The 23,947-nt window shown below is 38.8% G+C and overlaps 1 protein-coding gene across 5 annotated transcripts; it reads left to right on the plus strand.

Moving 5' to 3' along the window:
• On the plus strand, positions 1-23,947 carry FAM221A (family with sequence similarity 221 member A). 5 transcript variants are annotated; one of them, XM_086396279.1, is made up of 8 exons: positions 1-111; positions 2,492-2,665; positions 7,198-7,388; positions 9,530-9,736; positions 15,091-15,195; positions 17,231-17,313; positions 19,752-19,809; positions 23,448-23,947. In XM_086396279.1, the coding sequence occupies exons 1-7, from the start codon at positions 47-49 to the stop codon at positions 19,767-19,769; spliced, it is 843 nt and encodes a 280-aa protein (XP_086252405.1). In that variant the 5' UTR covers positions 1-46; the 3' UTR covers positions 19,770-19,809; positions 23,448-23,947. The 5 variants fall into 5 exon arrangements, 4 of the variants coding, with proteins under 4 accessions (XP_086252405.1, XP_086252406.1, XP_086252403.1 ...); XM_086396280.1 differs by having other exon boundaries at positions 17,234-17,313; XR_015162389.1 differs by lacking the exon at positions 19,752-19,809 and having other exon boundaries at positions 15,727-17,313.

Here is a 23,947-nt window from a genome sequence, read left to right on the forward strand (position 1 = left end):
GTGCGTAGGGCGGCTGGAGCCGGTGCCTCCCGGTTCCCCGCCCGCCATGGAGCGGCTGACGTTACCTCCTGGCGGCGCGGCGGCAGTGGACGAGTACTTGGAGTACCGGAGGTGAGGCAGAGCCTCTGCGGAGCCAGGAGGCCGGTCCGATCCCCTTCGCGGGAGGTGTGCTGGAGGCGCGGGCAGGGGACAGGCGCTGGTTGGCCTTGGTTCCCGGAATCCCGTTCCCGGGCTGGTGGAGGTGGCTTACTTTGATTGCAGGCTTCTTATTTCTAGTACTGTGATGACACGCAGTTCTATTCTAATAAGTCTCTTCCGAGGCAATTTAAAAGATCTCCGGCTCTGATCCCTTTGAGAAAGAATTATTAACTCCAGATTTACGCAAAGGTCCATTGTTCTTTTCTTAACTGCCCTTGTAGATCACACGTTGAGTACACCTGGCCTGTAAAAGCAGACATCAGGTTTGCATGTTCACTTTGTAATAGGGTGGGACGTGAACTTCCAAACGTGCCCCGGACCACGAGGTGCTGGTTTTAGGAGAAAGACTGACTGGTTGTAGAGAAACTCTTACCCGGGAACTGGAAGCGCAGCCGCCCGTAGAGCTTTTGGTAGTGACTCACTGCCTGGGGCCCTGACAAAGGCTGGTGTACCTGCAAGAATGTGTTCTTTTTTTTTTTTAAGGTCTCCCAAGAAAGATTTTTGACAGTTGGGAAACTGGGTGAGAGGCAGGTGTGTGTGTGTGTGTGTGTGTGTGTGTGTGTGTGTGTGTGTAAAGGGGAAGTCAGATGATCACTGCCTCAGTGGGAAACAGGTGCAGCTTGAAACCTGAGCCACAGGGGTTGCTCCATCTCAAGGTGGTCCCGCCAAATCCCTTGGGTAAAGGGATTGCTATCTGACTGCTCTTCCCTCGAACTGTCTAGGTGGTATACTTCTGAGTGACGTCCAGAAATATCTAGTAATTCTGAGCCAGAAAAAATGAGGATGAGAAGCTTGATGGGTCAGGTCCCATTCCCTTTTAGGTTCACATGAGGCCAAAAGTCCCTAACAGCTTATACCGAGCTTACCTAGGGCAGAGCTGCTCCTTTCGCCTCCAGTTCTCCAGGCCTTTTCCCTAGGAGCACTATGCTGGGTCCTGATGTTGACTGGACACCTCAGATACTTAGGTGTTTAGGTATGTGGAATGTGGGCCTTCAGTTGTAGTCTCATTCCTGGCCTATGAAATGTTGGGGCCTGGGGCGAAATTATTTTCCAAACATAAACTACTTGAAATGGTTCTCTGTAGAAGTTAGAGCCTTGCTGCTCATAGTGTAGCCATCATGGACCAGCAGTGTAAGCGTTGTTGGGGAGCATTGCCAGCCCCATTGAGACATATTAATCTGAATCTGCATTTGAACTAGATCTCCTGGGGATTCTGTAAATAAAGTTTGAGCAACACTGGTTTAGAACTATATATAATTAATCTCTTTCTTTAAAAGTCTGCATTGATCTTAAGGTCTTTTCAGTAGCTGTTGATGTACTTCTTAATAGCTGTAAAAAGGTGAAATAGCCCAAAACTTAGCTCAGAATAAAATGCCCTTAGTTTTATTATTTATTTATTAGTATGTACCTTAATTATTTAAGGAAGAAAGTTGTGATGATTTCATAGCTTCTGAATTGGTTTTTATTTTATCTACCATAGCTAAAGGCTTGAAAGTGAGAAAAGGCACTGACTGCACTAAAAATTATGTAACATTCTGCAAATAACACTTTCCGTGACTTTTAAAGGGAGTATGTTCAGTGAGAAATTTCTTCAGTTTTGACCACATGCTTTTGATTATGCTTCCTTTTTTAACAAGGAGGACAATTCTTAATTTCCTAAGAAATTAATAAATAGCAGTAGCTTAATTTTTCCCATAAAAATTTGAGGTCTTACTTCCAGAATTAGAAATGATATGCCTGATTACTCAATGCATATGTTAGGTATGAAGTGGTGCAGATCTAAGGGTGTTTGTGGGTTCTATCATAGTTTAAACTTCTGGCCAGGGTTTGGAGTCAGGTATGGACATTAATCATGTTGTCTTCAGCATGGATGATTTTTGTACTATTTTGTTTTGGGGGCAAAGTATATTTAAAGGAGGAAAATATTAGAATTTTTAGCAGTTTAGTCTCCAACTTTAATGTGAAAAATGAGCACGTTTACTTCAGAATCAAAGGAGAAATTGAGATGAATATGTGGTAATTCTCCAGTGATAAACCTGGATCTGTGAAGTCGGATGTTATGAATTCATTGACGGTATTATTTATAATCCTTTTTCTTATGGGAAGCAAAAACTTTATTACTATTGTGTGTAATTTTGCTATTAATATGAGCCTAATGTAACAAAATAAAGCCAAAGCAGTCTTTCTTCTGACTATACATTTGACTATACAAGTATAGTTTAATTTTAGAGTTTATTATTTTTAACCCAGAAAAGAAATACACATGGCTTAAGAGAAGTATCTTTTGTTGTAGAATTGTTGGTGAGGATGACGGAGGGAAACTTTTTACTCCTGAGGAATATGAAGAATACAAAAGAAAAGTCTTACCTATGCGTTTACAGAACAGATTGTATGTGAGTTGGCAGTCACCCACGGGAATGGATTGTAAACTTGTGGGTCCAGAGACACTGTGTTTTTGTACACATAGGTAAGATATTTTATTGCTAAGTTTTCTGGTGATTAGGAAACATAAAACTGTAGCAGGGCATATCTTCCTTCTATAAATAACACTATTGATGATAATTGAGAAATATTTGAAAACAGGTGTTTATATAATATGGCAGAAATTTAAGGTTTTGGGGGCTGTATTTTACATTTTTTCTGCTGTATTTTGTTAGAACTCATTATGGAGTCCCATCACCTTAAGCATCTTTCCTCTTAGCATTGATAAGAAAGATATTGGTGCCTCCAGGCTTTGCTAGGGGTTTTTTAGTTTGGCAGGGGAGCACACTCACTCTGCCTCTCCCACCACTGGACAAGGTAGTAGAGAACGGGTCATCAGATTGCAGAACTGATTTTATTTTGTTTATTTATTTTTGTCAAATGTGTTTTAAAATTCGTTTTTATTGGAGTATATTTGCTTTACAATATTGTGTTAGTTTCTGAAAAGTGATAGTTACTCTGTCATGTCAGACTCTTTGCAACCCCATGAACTGTAGCCCATCAGACTCCTCTGTCCATGGAATTCTCCAGATGAGAATACTGGAGTGGATTGCCGTTCACTTCTCCAGGGGACCTTCCTGACCCAGGGCTCGAACCCAGGTCTCCTGCTTTGTAGGTGGATTCGTTACTGTCTGAGCCACCAGTGAACCCCATTTTAGTTTCTGCTATGTAGCAAAGTGAATCAGGATATATGTATATCCTCTCTTTTTTTGGATTTCCTTCCCATTTACGTCACTGTAGAGTACTGAGTAGTGTTCCCTAAACTGATTTTAAAGTTGCTTGAGCTGATCCACACTAAAAAGTTTACCAATCTACAAATAGAAGCATTTTCCCTCACATTTACTAGTCTCTTTTTATATGTTAAGAAATGTTTTATATGAATACCTTTCTCTTTTATTTATACACACACAGAGGACTGGTTCCAAGACCCACCGTGGATACCAAAACCTGGGGATGCTGGTGCCCCACAGCTGGGCCCTTCTGTTTGCAGATGTGGATTCAGCCAACCTTGGATCATAAACATGATCCTTGGAACATGATATGTGGTTAGTTTAAGCACAGATGTGGAACCCATAAACACTGAGGGCCTACTGTGTATTTATTGAAAAAAATCTACACTTTAAACCTATATTGTTCAAGGGTCAATCAACGCTGTGTGTGTGTGTGTGTGTGTGTGTGTATGTATATGTATATCTTTCTTTAAACAAAAATACAAGCATGCAAGAAAAGGAAATACATGAGGCTGCAGCCATTGATGTGTGTTACCTGCACTTGAGATTTGCATTTGGCTGTGTTTGTCATTTTCTACTTTAAATTTTATCACTGCTACAGATCGTAGTTGTAAAGCTCAAAAGGACAAAGCTGCTTCTTGGAAAAATCACAGAAACTATTATGTGGTTTTAGGTAAAAACTTTAGCTTTCTATTCCAGAGGAGCCACGGGAGAGCCTCCCGGTTCTGATCGTTTCTGGGGCTCCTTCCTGACATAGTCTTTGTGCAGTTGCTGTTTACACACTCAAGATTTGCCAGAGGTTGTTAGGCAGTTGCTAGGATGAGTCATGTGGTGTGTAGATTGACTTGAAATTTATTTAGCAACCCCAACTGAAAACACTGGAGGAACAGAGGATGAGGGTTATGTTGATATTGTTCAGAATTGAAGAGAGCTTTGGTAAACTTCCATTGACGTGAAAGTGGTAAAGAATCCACCTGCAATACTGGAGACCCGGGTTTGATCCCTGTGTTGGGAAGGTCCCCTGGAAAAGGGAATGGCTACCCAGTATTCTTGCCTGGAGAATTCCATGGGCAGAAGAGCCTGGTGGGCTAGAATCCGTGGGGTCGCAAAAAGTTGGACATAACTGGGAGACTAACTCTTCCACTGTTTTCTGGTAAACTTATGTTAGTTTTATCATTTATTCTTATGTACGTTTAGTGCCAGTCTCATATCTATGTACATATACATATCTATATACATATCTATAATGGTACAGCATAGAATTGAACTTCAAAATTGACCCAACCCCACTTGGATGGAAAAACTTCTTTAGTACCAGTTGCTCAGTGAGATCTCTGTCTAAATTAATTTTTCCCTATTATAAAAGTGAAACTTGGGAGGTGGGAAGGAGGTTCAAGTAGAAGGGGACATATGAATACATATGGTTGATTCATGCTTATACATGGCAGAAACCAGCATAGTATTGTAAAGCAATTATCCTCCAATTAAAAATAAATATTTTTTAAAAAGTATAAAAGAAAAGTGAAAACATTGGAAACATGGAAATGAAGAATACAAAGAAATGTAGAAAGAAGACACCACCTAAAGCCAGATGCTGTTAAGTTTTAACATGTGTATGTACTTTTTTTATTTACATACTTCAGTTCAGTTCAGTTCAGTCACTCAGTTGTGTCCGACTCTTTGCGACCCCATGGACTACAGCACACCAGGCCTTCCTGTCCACCAACTCCCGGAGTCTACTCAAACTCATTTCCATTGAGTTGGTGATGCCATCCAACCATCTCATCCTTTGTCGTCCCCTTCTCCTCATGCCTTCAATCTTTCCCAGTATCAGGGTCTTTTCAAATGAGTCAGTTCTTTGCATCAGGTGGCCAAAGCATTGGAGTTTCAGCTTCACAGCATCAGTCCTTCCAATGAATATTCAGGACTGATTTCCTTTAGGATGGACTGGTTTGATCTCCCTGTAGTCCAAGGGACACTCAAGCGTCTTCTCCAACACCACGGTTCAAAAACATCAGTTCTTCGGCACTCAGCTTTCTTCACAGTCCAATTCTCATATCCGTACATGACTACTGGAAAAATCATAGCTTTGACTGGACGGACCTTTGCTGGCAAAGTAATGTCTCTGCTTTTTAATATGTTGTCTAGGTTGGTCATAACTTTTCTTGCAAGGAGCAAGTGTCTTTTAATTTCTTGGCTGCAGTCACCATCTGCAGTGATTTTGGAGCTCAAGAAAATAAAGTCTGTCACTGTTTCCCCATCTATTTGCCATGAAGTGATGAGACCAGATGCCATGATCTTAGTTTTCTGACTGTTGAGTTTTAAGCCAACTTTTTCACTCTCCTCTTTCACTTTCATCACGAGGCTCTTTAGTTCTTCATTGCTTTCTGTCATAAGTGTGGTGTCATCTGCATATATGAGGTTGTTGATATTTCTCCCAGCAATCTTGATTCCAGCTTGTGCTTCATCAAGTCGAGCATTTCTCATGGTGTATTCTGTATGTAAGTTAAATAAGCAGGGTGCCAATATACAGCCTTAGTTGTTAATTATACGTGTGTATAAATATTGAAGTAGTTTTTCATGACAGAATCATGGAAATGTTTCCGCACTGTTCATAGTAATTGCACACAAGATTTTTAATACCTCCTTGATACTCCAGCTAATCCAGTTGTGTTTGCCATGTTTTCCCCAGAGCTCCCACAGAATTTCAGGGGCTCACCAGCTGGAGGGGCACCTAAGGGGAAGGACAGACTCCACTTATGGCTCTTTACCTAGTGTTAGCCAGTTCTGTGTTATCTATTTTATATAGTATTATGGTCTGTAAAAGATATTATTTGAAGAAATGTTTTCACTGTTAGAGTTAGAAAACTGTTTTCTTGTAATATACTTATCCATTCCTTTATTATTAGTTTGTGTTGTGTACATCACTATTTAAAGTACTGTTGCTAATACTACCCTTATGCACAGAGCTCTTTATATACATGGAATCATTTTCTTAGGGTTTATTTATTTCAAAAATGAACCATCTGGCTTAATGGATGGATCTTTTTCTGTTTCTTGAAACCCTATTAAATGGGATTGGTTCTTTGATAACACTCTTTACAGTGTTGTGAAATATGTACAGTTTTTAAAAAAAACTTTGACTCTCATTGCTAAGTGAAAAAGGTATGTTATTATTATTTTAACTTATGTTACCTAGTATAATATTGAGAGTAATAAATTTAATATGATTTTACTGAGTATCATCTAATGAGAAGGAAGCCAGTGGTCTGAGAAAATTACGTACAGCATTTTAGCAAAGAGTTTTGGCTTTTAATGGTGTTAATAATTTATTTTGAAGTTTAAAGTGTGAGTATATTAAAATAAATTATATTAATATGTGTTTATTGAACTTATTTCAATTTTAAATAGCAGACCTGTGAAAATAAATGTAAATAATGCACTTTGATAAAGAGAATTTCATGAGCTTTTCTTCATACTTGTGGGTTGTGTTTCTATATTAAAGAATCTGTAATAGTATTTTAAGAGAATTATATGCTATATCTTTGTATGTTGCTGTGAAAATTCTCCTTGATTAAAAATTTAGATGGGTGAAGATTTTCTCTGACCAAAGCAACGTAACTGACAAGTACTGCATTTTAGGGGAGTGTATTTACACCTTACTAACAAGAGCAATGAACAAAAAATAAAAATGAGAAAGAGTCATTTTGCCTGTAAGAGAATACCAGTTGTAATTTCTGGCAGTATCTGCATTGTGCTATTATTTCATCCCTTTCATTTCTCTTAGGTATAAGCAACATAAAACTGACTTTGAAACGATTCCCCCGCAGCGCCCCATCAGTCTGCCTTGCCAAGTGAGGGGCTGCCCTTGCCGGGCTTACGTCTACGTGCCTCTGAACGGCACACAGCCCATTCGCTGCAGATGTAAGCACTTTGCCGATCAACACAGTGCAGCACCTGGCTTTGTATGCAATGCCTGTGAGTTACATTATGATCAACATATAAACAGAATGCTTTTATCCCCTTACTGAATGTTTGATGTGTCTCTGTGCCAATTTCATTCAGCTACAGTCACACTGGACAACTGGGAATGATTTGATGAACACGTACTCTAAAAGTTTGTGGAAAAACTTGGTTGTTCATATGCTTTTAGTCATCGACCTTAATCTCTAATCTCATGTAATTTGAATAAGGTTAAGTAGTAGTAATAGATTTTAAAGAATTACTAGATACGATCTAATTCAAAATTTCAAATTCTGGATGTTCTACCAACTGAATTCCATTTACAGAATAATCATCCTTAAAAAGGATTTTACAGGTCTAAAAATTTTTTATGATTCACTTGCAGATTATTATGTTACTGCATAAAACATGGTTTGATGGGAAAAACAAAATGTAGCTTGATGGTTTTAACACTTTGTAGGCAATAGCACCCTTATCTCAACGTGCTTGTGCTGTGCTCAGCCCCTTCAGTCATGTCGGACTCTTTGCGACACTATGGACTGTAACCTGCTTGGCTTCTCTGTCCATGGCATTCTTCAGGCAAGAATACTGGAGTGGGTTGCCATGCCCTCCTCCAGGGAATCTTCCCGAGCCAGGAATTGAACCCCCATCTCCTGCCTTAAAGGCAGATTCTTTACCCACTGAGCTGCTGCTGCTGCTGCTAAGTTGCTTCAGTCGTGTCTGACTCTGTGCGACCCCATAGACGGCAGCCCAGCAGGCTCCCCCGTCCCTGGGATTCTCCAGGCAAGAACACTGGAGTGGGTTGCCATTTCCTTCTCCAATGCAGGAAAGTGAAAAGTAAAAGTGAAGTCGCTCAGTCGTGTCCGACTCTTAGCGACCCCATGGACTGCAGCCTACCAGGCTCCTCTGTCCATGGGATTTGCCAGGCAAGAGTACTGGAGTGGGGTGCCATTGCCTTCTCCGACCCACTGAGCTACTGTATCTCAATACCTGTACCCAAATCCCAGCCACTGTTTCATATGCTCTGTCCCTTGATTATCCTTTTAAAAACCCTTTGAAATAGGTAGAATTTTTTAAAATTAGCTCCAGTATTTTTCTTCAGGAGATAGTTTTCCCAGTTCTCTTTGTAGTATCTTGAATTGAAATCTTATGATTAAATATATTATAAAACATTTTTATTGACAATGGCAGACATAAATTGTTTCACTAAGTATGGAAGTATTTGAATAAAACTTATTTATTATGTGCTTTGGTTTCTGTACATATTTGTCAAAAGTGTGAATGTTTAAGGGTTTTGTAATGGTATATTCTGGACTGTATTTCAATATGGTTTGTATTTTTATATATAGTGATTTCATTAAGATGTAAGTAACATGCTAAAAAATTCATACACAGTTGAAGGGTACAGTTCAATGGCTTTTATATTCAAAGTTGTTCACCATCACCACGATAAATTTTAGAATATTTTCATCACCCCCAAAAGAAATTTCATATCCATATCAATCATTCCTTATTCCTCTTACCCCTCAACTCTAGACAGCCAGTAACCTACTTTCTATCTCTATGGATTTACCTATTCTAAGCATTTCATGTAAGTGGAATCATAGAGTATGTGGTCTTTCCTGACTAGCATCTTTCACTTAGTATAATGTTTTTATGATTCATCCATGCTGTAGCACACATCATTACTTCTTTCCTTTTTTATTGTTAAACAATATTCCATTGCGTCCTTTCTGTATCTGTGAGTTGGCCTTCCATTATGGCTTTTATGGGGAATTGACTCAGGGACATGTTTCTACATTATTTCTTCACTACTGGGTTGTCCCCCCGCACCTGCTTTTAACTCAGTATTTGAGGAGAGGGCCTTCACTTCCTAGCTCTCCAGTGTTTTTAGCCCAGTATCCTTTAGTCCTAGTTAGTTTTTCCAATTTTTTGTTGCTGTTGTTGCATACTCCCTTATGCTTTAGCATCTTTTAGAAATAAGAGCAGTGGCTGGAGGAAAGGAGTTCAGGGGTAGAGGTAAGCACTGGCGTCAGAGGACAGTGTATGAAAGATCCAGAATTCAAGTGGTTTGGGCCAAGCTAAGTTAGTTTAGAGGGCATATAACTGATTACCTATATTTGAAAACATTGAACTCCTTTTACATTTTGATTCAGGTTCTAAGTGTTCGGGATTTCATAGTTGCTTCACTTGTGCTTGTGGTCAGCCTGCATATGCCCATGACACAGTAGTGGAAACTAAGCAAGAAAGACTGGCTCAGGGAAAACCAGTGGGGCAGGACGTTCCTTATGCAGCAATGGGAGGATTAACTGGCTTCAGCTCGCTGGCAGAAGGCTACATACGATTAGATGACAGTGGAATTGGTAAGTGATGATATATGAACTGTGAGCTTGTCATTTTGCTTTTATGTGTGCTAACAATACTGAAGCCTTATATTTGTTTTGCACTTTAAGTTATTTATGTTATTTTCAAAAAAATTATCTCATTTTTATTTTTTTAAAATGTTTTATTGTCATATGCAATGTTTGATTATTAAAGGAAAATTAAAAAACATAAGAGGAAAGATCCTTGTTCATGGTATTTAGATTATCCTGACTCACAGCTTCATTGTTTGTAATAGTGAAATAATATTTATTTTATTTGATGTGATACAGTTTACCTGTTACCCTATTGTATGTAAGTTTCACCATTATAACTACCTCATTTTGGAAACATAGGCTTTTGTACATGTGTACGTATACACATGCATGTGTGTATGTGATAGTTTCAGGTGAACTGCAAAGGGACTCAGCCATACATATATGTGTATCCATACTCCCCCAAACTCCCCTCCTGTCAAGGCTGCCATATAACATTGAGCAAAGTTCCATGTGCTATATAGTAGGTCCTTGTTGGTTATCCATTTTAAATAGGGCAGCGTGTACATGTCCATTGGACAAGGCAATGGCACCCCACTCCAGTACTCTTGCTTGGAAAATCTCATGGACGGAGGAGCCTGGTAGGCTGCAGTCCATAGGGTCGAGAAGAGTCAGACATGACTGAGCGACTTCACTTTCACTTTTCACTTTCCTGCATTGGAAAAGGAAATGGCAACCCACTCCAGTGTTCTTGCCTGGAGAATCCCAGGGATGGGGGAGCCTGGTGGCTGCCGTCTATGGGGTCACACAGAGTCGGACACGACTGAAGTGACTTAGCAGCAGCAGCAGTACATGTCCATCCCAAACTCCCCAACTATCCCTTCCCCACATCCTTCCCCTTTGCAACCATACGTTCATTCTCTTAAGTCTGTGAGTCTCTTTTGTAAGTATCTACTGTAAATACTTCCGTTTATGTGGATTTTTGGTTTTATTATAAAAATTATGTAAACATAAGTGAATATTTTCTTGTTATAAAAGATTCAAATAATAGAGATGAAGTACAAATCCCTCTGGAACATTTCTCTTAACCCCAGATTCTTTCGTGAAAGTGAAGTCGCTCAGTCATGTCTGACTCTTTTCGACCCCATGGACTGTAGCCTATCAGGCTCCTCCGTCCATGGGATTATCCAGGCAAGAGTGCTGGAGTGGGGTGCCATTTCCTTCTCCAGGGGATCTTCCCGACCCAGAAATTGAACCCGGGTCTCCCACATTGCAGGCAGACACTTTACCATCTGAGCCACCAGGAAGATTCTTTAATAGAGGGTAATTTGCTGACATCAGTTGATTTGTATTATTCTTTTTAGCATACATTTTTTTATAGTTTACTATTTTTAACTTAAAAAATTTTTTTCAAAGCATTATTATACCAGGACATACAAATCTCTTGTTTTTTGTAATTGCTTCATAGTATTCCACATTTTATGTGTATATATATATAAACTGTGCTTAGTTGCTCAGTCGTGTATGACTCTTTGCAACCCCGTGGACTGTAGCCCACCAGGCTCCTCCGTCAGTGGGGATTCTCCAGGCAAGAATACTGGAGTGGGTTGCCATGCCCTCCTCCAGGGGATCTTCCTAATCCAGGGATAGAACCCGGGTCTCCTGCATTGCAGGCGGATGGATTCATTATCATCTGAGCCACCAGGGGAAACCCATATATATGTATGTATGTGTGTGTATATATATACACACACATATATACACACACACACATATATATTTGTATATGTGTACATCAATTTGTAGATGTGTGTGTGTGTGTATATATATATATATATATATATACACACACATAGCAGTTTATCTAAACGTTTTCCTTGTTCATGGTTATTTAGATTATTTCCATTTTATTTATTTACTCATTTTTGCTTTTGAACTTGCTTCCTTGTGTACTATGTAAATTTGAGTCTAAGGTAGATGGAGACAAGTGAAATTCTTGGGTTGAAGTGTCTGCATATGTGAAATTTTAATACATTCATTCTGTTGAATTGCCCTTCAAAAATGCTGTACTTGTTTATACTTACTCTAGTGATGTTGTAGTTTATCTATTTCCAAACATTTATACTGATCATTGATGTCATCACCCTGAGTTTTATTGCCAGTCTGATGTGTGAAAATACCGTCATTGTTTCAGTCGGTTGATTTCCCTGGTCATTAGTGAAAGGAGAGTCTCCTTATATTCAGTGGCCATTTTACTTTGTGTGAGTTGTCTGTTCATATGCTTCACTCATTTTTATGTTTTATATTTTCCCATTGATTTATAGGAAGTCTTCTTATACATATATGCTGTATACTAATCCTTTGTATTTATTTTGGATGTTTTTTCTTCCAATACATCATTTGTCTTTTGAGATTTTGTTGTGGTTTTACGGTTTTTAAACGTTGGAGGCAGGCCTTACCCTACTCTCATTTTATAAATATGCTTTCCTTCACTTTATTTAATTTTTTAAAATTCCATTCCAACTTATTTCATTTTACTTTAATGCCTAATTTTTCTTTTGTTTTTATGTTTAGCTTTCTCTTGTATCTGGAATTTATTTTTTGTGAAAGAGTAAGGTGTGTATAACTTCAGTTTTTGTCCAAATTGATGACAAGTTATCCAAAAACATTTTTTCCCAAATAATTTGAAACTTTATCTTTACTATATTCCATCATACTTATTTTATGGCATTGGCTTATTTATCTATTTTGTGCAAATATTTCATATTTTTAATTATTCTTCTTCATAGTGTGTTTTGATAGTTGGTTAAATTCTTTCTGTTTGTGTTCTTTTTTCAAGATTGCCTTGACATATTTATGTATTTTCTTCTCTTGGTTATTTTACAACTAGCTTGTTAAATTCCATAAATAAATTCTTTTCAGTTTTTATGGATACATGATTGTATTAGGCTCATGCGTCTGTTACAGAAAACCCAATTATCAGTGGCAAACAAAAAATGATGGTAGTGATGTTACTGATAATTATGGCTTTGTACTGCCAGGGTTTGGTCCAGCCTCTTTATGTCTATTACCTCATTTAATCCTCGTAACTATTCTGAGTGAGGTGCTATTATTAATCCTTTTTACAGACAAGGAAAATCAGTGCAGAATAGTAAAACATCTATTCTGTGTTATTCAACAAGCAAGTGGTAGGGTTGAGCTCAACCCAGAAATTGTTCTGGTCTCACTAGTCTGCCTCATTGTTGTCTATTTCTGTGCAACTACTCTATTGTTTCCATAACTACAGCTTTATAGTAAATTACTACGTATGACTTCATTTTATTACTTTAGAATTTTCCTGACCTATTCTTTCCTTTCAGTTTTTTCAGAACTTTGATATTATTTTTGAAAAAATTCTATTATTTTAGTTGAATGTGTAGATTAATATAGGAAACATACTGTTTTAAAATATTGAGTCTTCATTTCTTTGTTGTCTTCTGTATAATTACGTGGAATTCTCAAGTTATCTGCATAAAAGTCCTACACAATTCTTAATTTTATTTCTAGGTATTTCATCATTTTTTGTAGCTATGATACATGAGTTTTTCCCTTCCTTTGTATTTTCTAGCTGATTATTTAAAAAAAGGAAATATTTTAGGCAGCTTTTGTTACCAGTCATTATTACTTAATCTTAGAATTTTGAATGTAAATTTTTAGTTGATTTTGCAAATATTATTGACCCTTGAACAACAGGGGTTTGAACTATGAGGGTCCACTTATATGTGGATTGTTTTCAATAGTAAACACCACAGTACTACATGATCTGCAATTGGTTGAATCTGTGGAACTGGAGATACAGAAGACTGACTATAAAGTTATATGCAGATTTTGACTGCATGTAAAGGATTAGTACCCTTAACCCTTGCGTAGTTCAAAGGTCAACTGTAATGATATTTTTGCCTCTTCCTTTCCAATATTTATGACTCTTTTATTTTTGATTGAACAAAATGGCCGGTACTTTATGAACACTGCTAAGTAATAGTGGTAGTAGCCAACATCTTTGCCTTTTTGTGACTATTGGTCTTTTATCACTTAAGCATCTTTATAATAGAAAGAAAGGAAACCTCCCCCTTTTGACTCCTGAGGGATGGTGGGTGTAAAGAGAGGTGAGAATGAGAAGAAGAAACATAACATGTTTTTGTCCTGATTTTATATGTAGGGGAGCCTGGAGCAGAGAGAAGTCTGCCCTACTAGCCATGTACAGTCCTGGGTAGAGAGAACCTCCTGCTGGAATTTGGTTCCTTTGTGAGGCTGAAGGAGGCTGTGATTCCCAGCTCATAGTGGGTGCTTGGAAGGCAGCAGAGCTGTGAGGCAGCAGGCCTGCCATGACATCTGTCATACCAAAGGGCAAAGGTGACAGCAGAGCAGAGCTCGATGTGGGTCTCCTGAGCTCTGGGGAAATCGGTAGAAAAAGAGAGGCATCTGAGAGGTCTGGGAGGCTTCCTGTGCGACAGTGTTAGGCTACCAGGCCCTGAGAAGCTGAGAGATTAAATTCCAACTTAAGGCCAGCCTTTAGCACCTGACATCAGTAGTGCACATAGCAACCAGAGGACACACAGGGACCTGGCTGGACCTGAGCCCCCTTGTCGGATCTTCCCCACAGGTCACAAGAGGGAGGAGCTGGGAAAGAAGGGAGCAGGAATCTGAAGGCCTGGGCAGTTGTCCTGAACAGCACACTGTTCACTTTATAGGAAAGGATTCAGTTTGAAAAGCAAATGGGACTAAAAGTTTATTTCCTCTCCTTTACCCGTGGAAGGGGACAGGCATGTAGGGGAAGGGTGACGTTTATGAAGAAGTAGAGCACCTACCACTTCTCTCTGCAGTTTCCTTCCTTTGGTCCAGAAGTAGTGTATTTAGCAGTAGGTCTTTGTAGGTTGTGGTTTAGGGTTGTGGACGTTTCCTCGTTTTATTGAATAAGTTTTCTTTATTTTTGCATTCCTTGTCTTTAGATGGTTTCCCAGTGAGGAGTAGAGGAAAAATATGTTTATTCAGCCCTCTGCAACTAGAGGCTTTTTTTTCTCTGAATGTCTCACTTTTTATTATGTTTTTTGACTGTGTTAAGCTTTTATACTTATTTGCTCATGTATAGTTATGTTTTTGTGTAATTTTTTTTCTGTGAAAAAGATCTCTCAGAAATGCAGAAATGCTTTTACCCATTTGACTCTACTTTATACGGCAGATAAAAATCTAAAAAAAATTTCTTTTTACAGAAAGGATTTTTCTAATGATTCTACTGGGGTTCTAATTTATTTCACTTTTGAAATAACTTCTTTGTATCCTAACAGAGATTTAGTTTTCATTCTTCACATTTTTGTCCTCAGGTGCACCATCAGCTGAATTTTTAGACTCTCCAGTTACGGCCATGGACCACCCATTTCTAAAGGCATTTCAAGCATCATCTAGCTCTTCTCCAGAAACGCTAACAGGTGGTAATGAAATTAAACTGAAAAATATTTTTGGTTTTAGTAAATAAGAATGTAAATTGATATATTTTCCAGATTACTGTTTTTCCCCCAATATTACCATAATTTGATTATCATTTTTCTTTCCTATTACCCACGCACTAAGAAAAAACAATAAACTTAATTTTTAACTTGGAAAAACTGCTAAATTATGAAGATTCTGATAATACTATAGTTTGGAGCTTTAAAACCTTACTCTGGTTCATGTAATTGCTTTGATGTCTGAATAAGAGCACCCTCTAGTGGACTAATTGCCTTGATCCTTGATACTTTAGGTTCTCCCAAGTAAGATGTAATCCAGTGATAATTATAGGTTAGCAAGGTTTTATTATTCCTAAATTACACATAAAAATGAATGGAATTTATTTTTAAGCACTTTATTGCATTTTCTTTATTGTAAATAAGAATAAAAACAATGAAGGACTATATGATTTATGAGGTACTTACTATTTAAAAGTATTTTTAAATAAGAATTTTCCTTTTATTTTCATACAGCCTTTCCACAAAGAATTTTAAGGCTGCTTACAAAACAACACACAATGAAGAAATTATAAAATGTAGACAGAAGAAATTAAAATTAAAACAAAATGACATAATTGTGTCTTTTTTTTTTTTTAGTTAAGGTATAGTTAGTTGGAGATGGTTAAAAAATTATTTCAGTTGTGAAAAATTTGAAAGCAGATATTAGCATCACTTATGGTTGCCTATGCAAACTGTCTAGTCCATTCAGGTAGCTGTAACAAAATGCCATAGATTGGGTGGCTTATAAACAACAAAAGCTTACTTCTCAGTTCTGGAGGTTGGGAAGTCCAGATAAGGGTGCCGCATGGTGGTGTTCTGGTGAAGGCCTCTTCCTGATTCACATGCACTGCCCTCTTGTGTCCTCACATGGTAGAAGGGTTGAGAAGTCTCTTTGGCGTCTCTTTTATAAGAACACTAATCCCATTCATGAGGGCTCCACCTTCATAACCTAAGAACCTCCCAAAGGGCCCACTTCCTAAGATCATCACACTGGGCATTAGGATTTCAACATATGCCTTTTGGTGGTGGGGGGCACATACATTCAGACCATAGCACAAACCTTCAACTGTTACTTCTGTGCATTATCTGTTGTAGGGTTACATCAGTTTTTAGTTATAAAATGTAAAATGTAGTTGAAGAAAACTGAGCACTGATGTGAAATAGCTATATGGTGTTATTTAATAGTGCTTCCCTGGTAGCTCAGATGGTAACAAATTTGCCTGCCATGCAAGAGACCCAGGTTCAGTCCTTGGGTTGAGAAGATCCCCTGGAGAAGTGAATGGCTACCTACTCCAGTATTCTTGCCTGGAGAATTCCATAGACAGAGAAGCTTAGCTGGGCTACAGTCCACTTGAATATCTGGAGAATGTTTACCGATGAACATTACTTTTTTAAAAACACATACATACATTCTTTTTAATATTTTATTTCCATTATAGTTTCTCACAGGATATTGAAATAGTTCCCTGTGCTATGCAGTAGGACCTTATTTTTTTTTTTCATCTGAATGTAATAACTTTGTGTCTAACAACCCCAAACTCCCAATCCTGTCCCTCCCCCCTGCCCCCTCAAACATTACTTTTGTCTTATGATGCTTTCTGAAAAAGAGGGAATAGAATCAGTGATTCATTTAGATAATTTCTGGTTTGAAAAGTAAAATCACTTGGTAGGAGGAAAGTTTTTTTTTCTTTCTATTTTTTATTTAAGAATTTATAATTATATCAAATGTTACTTATTACAGTTGGCCCTTGAACAGCACAGCAGAATTAGGGGCCCCAACCCCTGTGCAGCTGAAAATCCTTGTGTAAGTGTATAGTTGGCCTTCTATATCCGCAATTCCTCCACATCTGGGCATACAACCAACCTAGTGTCGTATAGTACTGTAGTAGGTATTTATTGAAAATTACCCAAGTGGATCCACACAGTTCAAACCCATATTTTTCAAGGGTTTGTACTGAGATTTGATTTTCCTTGTTAGTAGGTACAAGTAGTCAAGTTTCTTCCTTAAGGAAACCGGAAGAGGACGATATGGCTTTCTTTGAAAGACGATACCAGGAGAGGGTAAGTCTGTTGGAAAATCTGCTTACATTAAGCATTTACTTGTAACAGAGACACTGTAGGGCAATTATATATTGATTGTGGGTCATCATTAAAATCTTTACTTATAGCTGGTGTTAGGCCTTGAGGCTTATTTAGAATAATTCAGAGAGAAACAGCTCTGCTAAAAATGATATTAATGGCCCACATACCACAATGGTGTGATCAGTCACCTAGAGCCAGACATCCTGGAATGTGAAATCAAGTGGGTCTTAGGAAGCATCACTATGAACAAAGCTAGTGGCAGTGATGGAATTCCAGCTGAGCTATTTCAGATACTAAAAGACAGTGCTGTGAAAGTGCTGCACTCAGTATGCCAGCAAATTTGGAAAACTCAGCAGTGGCCACAGGACTGGAAAAGGTCAGTTTTCATTCCAATCCCAAAGAAGGGCAATGCCAAAGAATGTTTAAACTACCACACAATTGTACTCATCTCACAGGCTAGCAAAGTAATGTTCAAAATTTTCCAAGCTAGGCTTCAACAGTATTTGAACTAACTTCCAGGTGTTTAAACTAGATTTAGAAAAGACAGGAACCAGAGATCAAATTGCCAACATCTGTTGGATCATAGAAAAAGCAAGAGAATTCCAGAAAAACATCTATTTCTGCTTCATTGACTACACTAAAACCTTTGACTGTGTGAATCACGACAAACTGGAAAATCCTTAAAGAGAATACCAGACCATCTTACTTGACTGCTGAGAAATCTGTATGCAGGTCAAGAAGCAACATTAAGAACCAGACATGGAACAACAGACTGATTCCAAACTGGGAAAGGAGTATGTCAAGGCTGTATTTTGTCATCTTGCTTATTTAACTTATATGCAGAGTATATCATGTGAAATGCCAGACTGGATGAAGCATAAGCTGGAATCAAGATTGCCAGGAGAAATATCAATAACCTCAGATGTGCAGATGACACCACCCTTATGGCAGAAAGCAAAGAGGAACTAAAGAGCCTCTTGAAGAAAGTGAAAGAGGAAAGTGAAAAAGCTGGCTTAAACCTCAACATTAAAAAAATGAAATTTTTAATTAAGTAGCAAGTATCCTTTTTTATCTGACTTTACATCAGAATCTATTTTGTCCTGACATGGAAGTTTCTAAGGGCTACTTCTAAGTAAAAATAAATACACCAAAATGTACAAATAATTCCAATTATGTAAAGACATTAAGCATATATATCTAGACAGCATATTAAAAAGCAGAAACATCACTTTCCAACAAAGGATAGTCTAGTCAAAGCTATGGTTTTTCCAGTAGTCATGTATGGATGTGAGAGTTGGACCATAAAGAAGGCTGAGCACTGAAGAATTGATGCTTTTGAACTGTGGTGTTGGAGAGTTCCTTGGACTGAAAGGAGATTAAACCAGTCAATCCTAAAGGAAATCAGTCCTGAATATTCATTGAAAGGACTGATACTGAAGCTGAAACTCCAATACTTTGGCCACCTGATGCAAAGAACTGACTGATTGGAAAAGACCCTGATGCTGGGAGGGATTGAAGGCAGGAGAAGAAGGGGATGACAGAGGATGAGATCATTGGATGGCATTACCAACTTGATGAACTTGAGTTTGAGTAAACTCTGGGAGTTGGTGATGGACAGAGAAGCCTGGCGTGCTGCAGTCCACGGGGTTGGCAATGACTCAGACAATTGAGTGAACTGAACTGAACTGAAATGAGATATCCAGTGAACTAGTGAAGTTGCTCAGTTGTATCTGACTCTTTGCGACCCCACGGACTGTAGCCTACCAGGCTGCTTTGTCCATGGAATTTTCCAGGCAAGAGTACTGGAGTGGGTTGCCATTTCCTTCTCCAGGGGATCTTCCCAACCCAGGGATGGAACCTGTGTCTCCCGCATTACAGGAGGATGCTTTACCATCTGAGCCACCGGGGATGCCCATATATATATATGTATAATGTATATTATAATATATATTATTAAGATATATATTATTATATATATAATATATATATAGGCATCTCCGGTGGCTCAGCAGTAAAGAATCCACCTGCCAATGCAGGAGACACAGGTTCCATCCCTGGGTTGGGAAGATCTCCTGGAGAAGGAAATGGCAACCCACTCCAGTATTCTTGTCTGGGAAATCCTTTGGACGGAGGAGCCAGGCAGGCTACAGTCCATGGGGTCGCAGAGAGTATATACCTTATTGGGCAGCACAGAAAGTTCTTTTGGAAAACACTGATCTAAGCAAAAGAAGTGGTGATAGAATCTCAGGGGGAAAGATGAAATGGTCAGAGTGAGAAAAGGAGAGACTATTATTGCAGCATCATCAAGGATTTAATCAAATCAGTGTTCTTGGAAAACACAGACACAACTGAGCTTTAGTGTTTCCTCATAAGCTTATGAGGGGCAGGGTTCTAAATTCCTTCTTTCCCTCCTCCAGGAACTTGGGCAGTGTTGACTGCCTTGAAAACATGTGAATGGTATTTGCTTGTGGCAAGGTAAATGGGGGAGTTCGTATCTGTGAATATTTCAGGGGATATCCTTGGCCCATTCAGACCTAGAATTTATGGATTTATTGGTTGTAGTTTTATTATGACTCTTTAGCCTGTGTGATGAATGGAGTGTAAAAACTAAGAAACTTAAAAAAAAAAAAAAAAAAAACTAAGAAACTCAAACGTAACAACTTTCTCTCAGCTGACCTGTACCATTCACATCATTAATGCTTGTCTTAAACTCCAAAAAACTGAAGACAAGCACCATTGAGGGAAAAGGACAATTAGGAAGCTGAATCTGATGGGTTCAGGGCTGCCTTTAGAAAGCAGTAACATCCAAATCTGGTTTTGCTTTTTGCTAATTGGTATCACTGGGTGTGGGGAAAAGTTGGTTTTGATAATTGAAGCTTTTGTGGTGAAATAGCTTACTAACTACGTCTACATCTTATTGAAGAGTTGCTTCTTAGCTTGTTTTATATATCAGGTCAACTTGTTTGGTCTCTTTTCCCTATAAAAGGAGAATTGTATTAAGGAAACAATTATTAAAGGTCAACTAGTTGCAGGATACTGTGTTAATGCCAGAAAAATTTTTTTAAAGGGAGCAAAAAGAGGTGTTTTGCCATTTGGACACTGTATTAGGGGAATCTATTTGCTAGGGGGGCTTCCCAGGGAGCATCTGCCTGACAATGCAGAAGGTGCAGGAGACCTGGGTTCAGCCCTTGGGTTGAAAAGATCCCTTGGAGAAGGAGATGGCAGCCTGCTCCAGTATTCTTGCCTGGAAACTTCCATGAACGGAGGAGCCTGGCGGGCTACAGTCCACAAGTCACAAAGATTCAGACACAACTGAGCACACACACACATTTGCTAAGTACCGTTTGAAATGAGCAAACACTGCTTTGGCTTTTGTTTGCATGTTTAGCATCTTTGATCTTTTTGATGTTGTGTGAAAGTGTTAGTCACTCAGTCATGTCTGACTCTGTGTGATCTCATGGATTGTCTCCTCTGACCATGGGATTCTCCAGGCAAAAATACTGAAGTGGGTAGCCATTCCATTCTCTGTGGGATCTTCCCAACCCAGGAATCGAACCTAGGTCTCCTGTATTGCAGGCAGACTCTTTACCATCTGAGCCAACAGGGAAGCCCTTTTTGATGGTACTACAAATCTAACACTTGACCCTAAATGAGAGGGGTGAGTGAAAGTTGCTCAGTTGTGTCTGACTCTTTGCAACCCCATGGACACCACAGTCCATGGAATTCTCCAGGCTAGAATACTGTAGTGGGTAGCCTTTACCTTCTCCTGGGGATCTTCCCACCCCAGGGATTGAAGCCAGGTCTCCCACATTGCAGGCAGATTCTTTACCAGCTAAGCAACAAGGGTAGTCCAAGAACACTGGATTGGGTTGCTGCTGCTGCTGCTGCTAAGTCGCTTCAGTCATGTCCGACTCTGTGTGACCCCATAGACAGCAGCCCACCAGGCTCCGCCGTCCCTGGGATTCTCCAGGCAAGAACACTGGAGTGGGTTGCCATTTCCTTCTCCAATGCATGAAAGTGAAAAGTGGAAGTGAAGTTGCTCATTCGTGACCGACTCTTCGCAACCCCATGGACTGCAGCCCACCAAGTTCCTCCGTCCACTGGACTTTCCAGGCAAGAGTACTGGAGTGGGTTGTATCCTATCCCTTCTCCAGCAGACCTTCCCTACCCAGGAATTGAACTGGGGTCTCCTGCATTACAGACAGATTCTAGCATTTATTGAGTGGTTATTAAGTACCTAGATTTATATATATATATATAATCTTATTTAAACCTTTGGAACAACCCCTTACATAGTACCTATTACTATGCCTTTTCTAGAAATTACAAAGCTGTTAGCTAAATAACTTGCCTCAGGTGGTTAATCACTACTTAAGGGACTTCCCTATAGCTCTGATGGTAAAGAATCTGCCTGCAGTGCAGAAGACCCAGGTTCAATGCCTGGATCAGGATGATTCCCTAGAGAAGGAGATGGCAGCCCACTCCAATATTCTTGCCTGGAAAATTCCATGGAAAGAAGAGCCTGGCAGGCTACAGTCCATGGGGTCGCGAAGAGTTGGACACAAAGCGACTAATACACACACAGGGAATTCAAGTACTTTCTGTCTGATTCTAAGGCTTATAATCTTTGTCTTAGAATGGAGTGTTCTTTGAGGGACCTACAGGTGGCCTGTTGACTACTGGTACAGAGTATAAGTGTGATATGAGTGTACAATATTTATTTTTGGTTGTGCTGTGTGGCATGCAGGATTTTGGTTCTCTGATCAGGGGTTGAACCTGTGTCATCTGCAGTGGAAATGTGGAGTCTTAACCACTAGACCACCAGAGAAGTCCTACGTGTATGTATAAATGAGGTTCCCAACCAACTGAAAGAGGAGAGAGAAAGGGGAAAAAATGGGAAAGAGACTGAGGTGGGAGTCATTCAGTTTTATAATTTGGAAGTTATTTGTAAGTTGGTGAGATTGGGTAGACTGATTTTACTAGATCTCTTCTGCTTTCTTGGTATTATTCCTGTCACATTAGAAGATAAGAGGCCCTGCCTCCACCCACCCAGCCCCATAATTTCTCTTCCCTTCTCCTGCAGGGGCAAGGCAGTGGTGCTGCCTATGGGAATTGGTGTATGTGAGCATTAGTAGCAGTAAGAAGAAGACATGTTTTGTGTTCTTTGGAGTCTTTCCACCACCCCCCCACCCCACCCCCCACCCCCCCTCCCCCACCACCCAGGAAAGACTGTGTTTCTAAAAGATCAGAAGGCTGCTTCTTAGGGTATGCAAGCTTCTTCTTTGTTTCAGTTACAGTGGAGAAAGACAGCCTTCTGGAAGGTAACTGTTGAAATGCAGAAATCAAAATTGTAGGAAACCGTCCTTTAAGCAGTATGTGTTCCAGGAGTAATCCAACTGGATTAGGTGTCTCCTGTAATGCTGTAGGGAATGTGCACAGGCTGGATCTAAGGTTAGGCATTCAAGCTTTTTTTTTTTTTTCTTTTTTAATTTTAAAGGCAATTAAAAATAATCATTTCTCCAAATCAATATTCATTATATGTTATGTTGTTAAAATGCTTTGGTAAAGTTGAAATCCAACCATACTTGATTATGTTTGTAATTAGAAAATTTTGTCCATCTTTGACAATGTTTCACGCACACACAGAGCCCTTGATAGGACCCCTCTCTGCAGGGTTCTTGCTTTTGTGCTCATTGTGTGAGTCCTCTGTTCAGTCAACACTCCTCAAGTCTCTTGTGTGCTGAGCTCTGTGTGTATATGTGTTTATGTGTGTGTGTAAGTGAGACTCAGCCTCTTCCCCGCTCTCTGGCCCACTCTCTCTGTCTCTAAGGTGTTGCTGAAGTCTGCCCTTGCTCTGAGATAAAGAGAAGAAAAAGAGGAGCAAGAGGGATTGGGAGCTTGCATACCCCAACAAACTATATTTTAAAAATTCAGTTAGGTCCTTTCAACAATCAGGTTGTGGCTTTAGTATTTAGCAGCTTAAGAACTGCTAAATAACTGTGTAAAATGGCTGTGATAAATAAGACATGAATCCAAATGAGGTATGTACCACTTTTTTTTTTCTTTAGGATGTTTTACAAATTATTATATCAACAAATATTTTAAATTTTCAGATAAAAATGGAAAAGGCTGCTAAGCAGAAAGGAAAAGCACCATTGCCATCAACTATGAAACCTTCATGAACACTACTGGGGAAATTAAAACCAGCATCCAAATATGTCTTTTGTGTGTTAATTATTTAAACATAATAATAGTTTATTTTTCCTCAAATTACTTACATTTTTTCGATGTAAAAATGTCTTTTGAATGTTGCCTTATTTAAATGTGACAGTACCTTATATTACTTTTACCAAAATTTATGATTTATTACTTTATATAAACTTTTTTCTCTCTCCTAACAAATGAGGCTATTTTCATGTTAGTCAAAACCTTAAAGTACAGTAGCTATTTTGAATTTATAATAATTTAACCTTTTCAGGCTACTTAAAAATGTTAAGATGTTATTGAGGGTTTGAACAAACATTTCATTCAAAATAGTTAAATTAAAATCCTTAGTTTTTTTATTTTCTAAACTTTGTAATTTTATGTTTTAAAATAAAAACTTTTAAAATTA

The sequence above is a fragment of the Bos grunniens genome, chromosome 4 (genome assembly GCF_055505025.1).
Source record: "Bos grunniens cultivar Pamir isolate PY7600 chromosome 4, Bosgru_T2T1.0, whole genome shotgun sequence".
Lineage (NCBI taxonomy): Eukaryota > Metazoa > Chordata > Mammalia > Artiodactyla > Bovidae > Bos > Bos grunniens.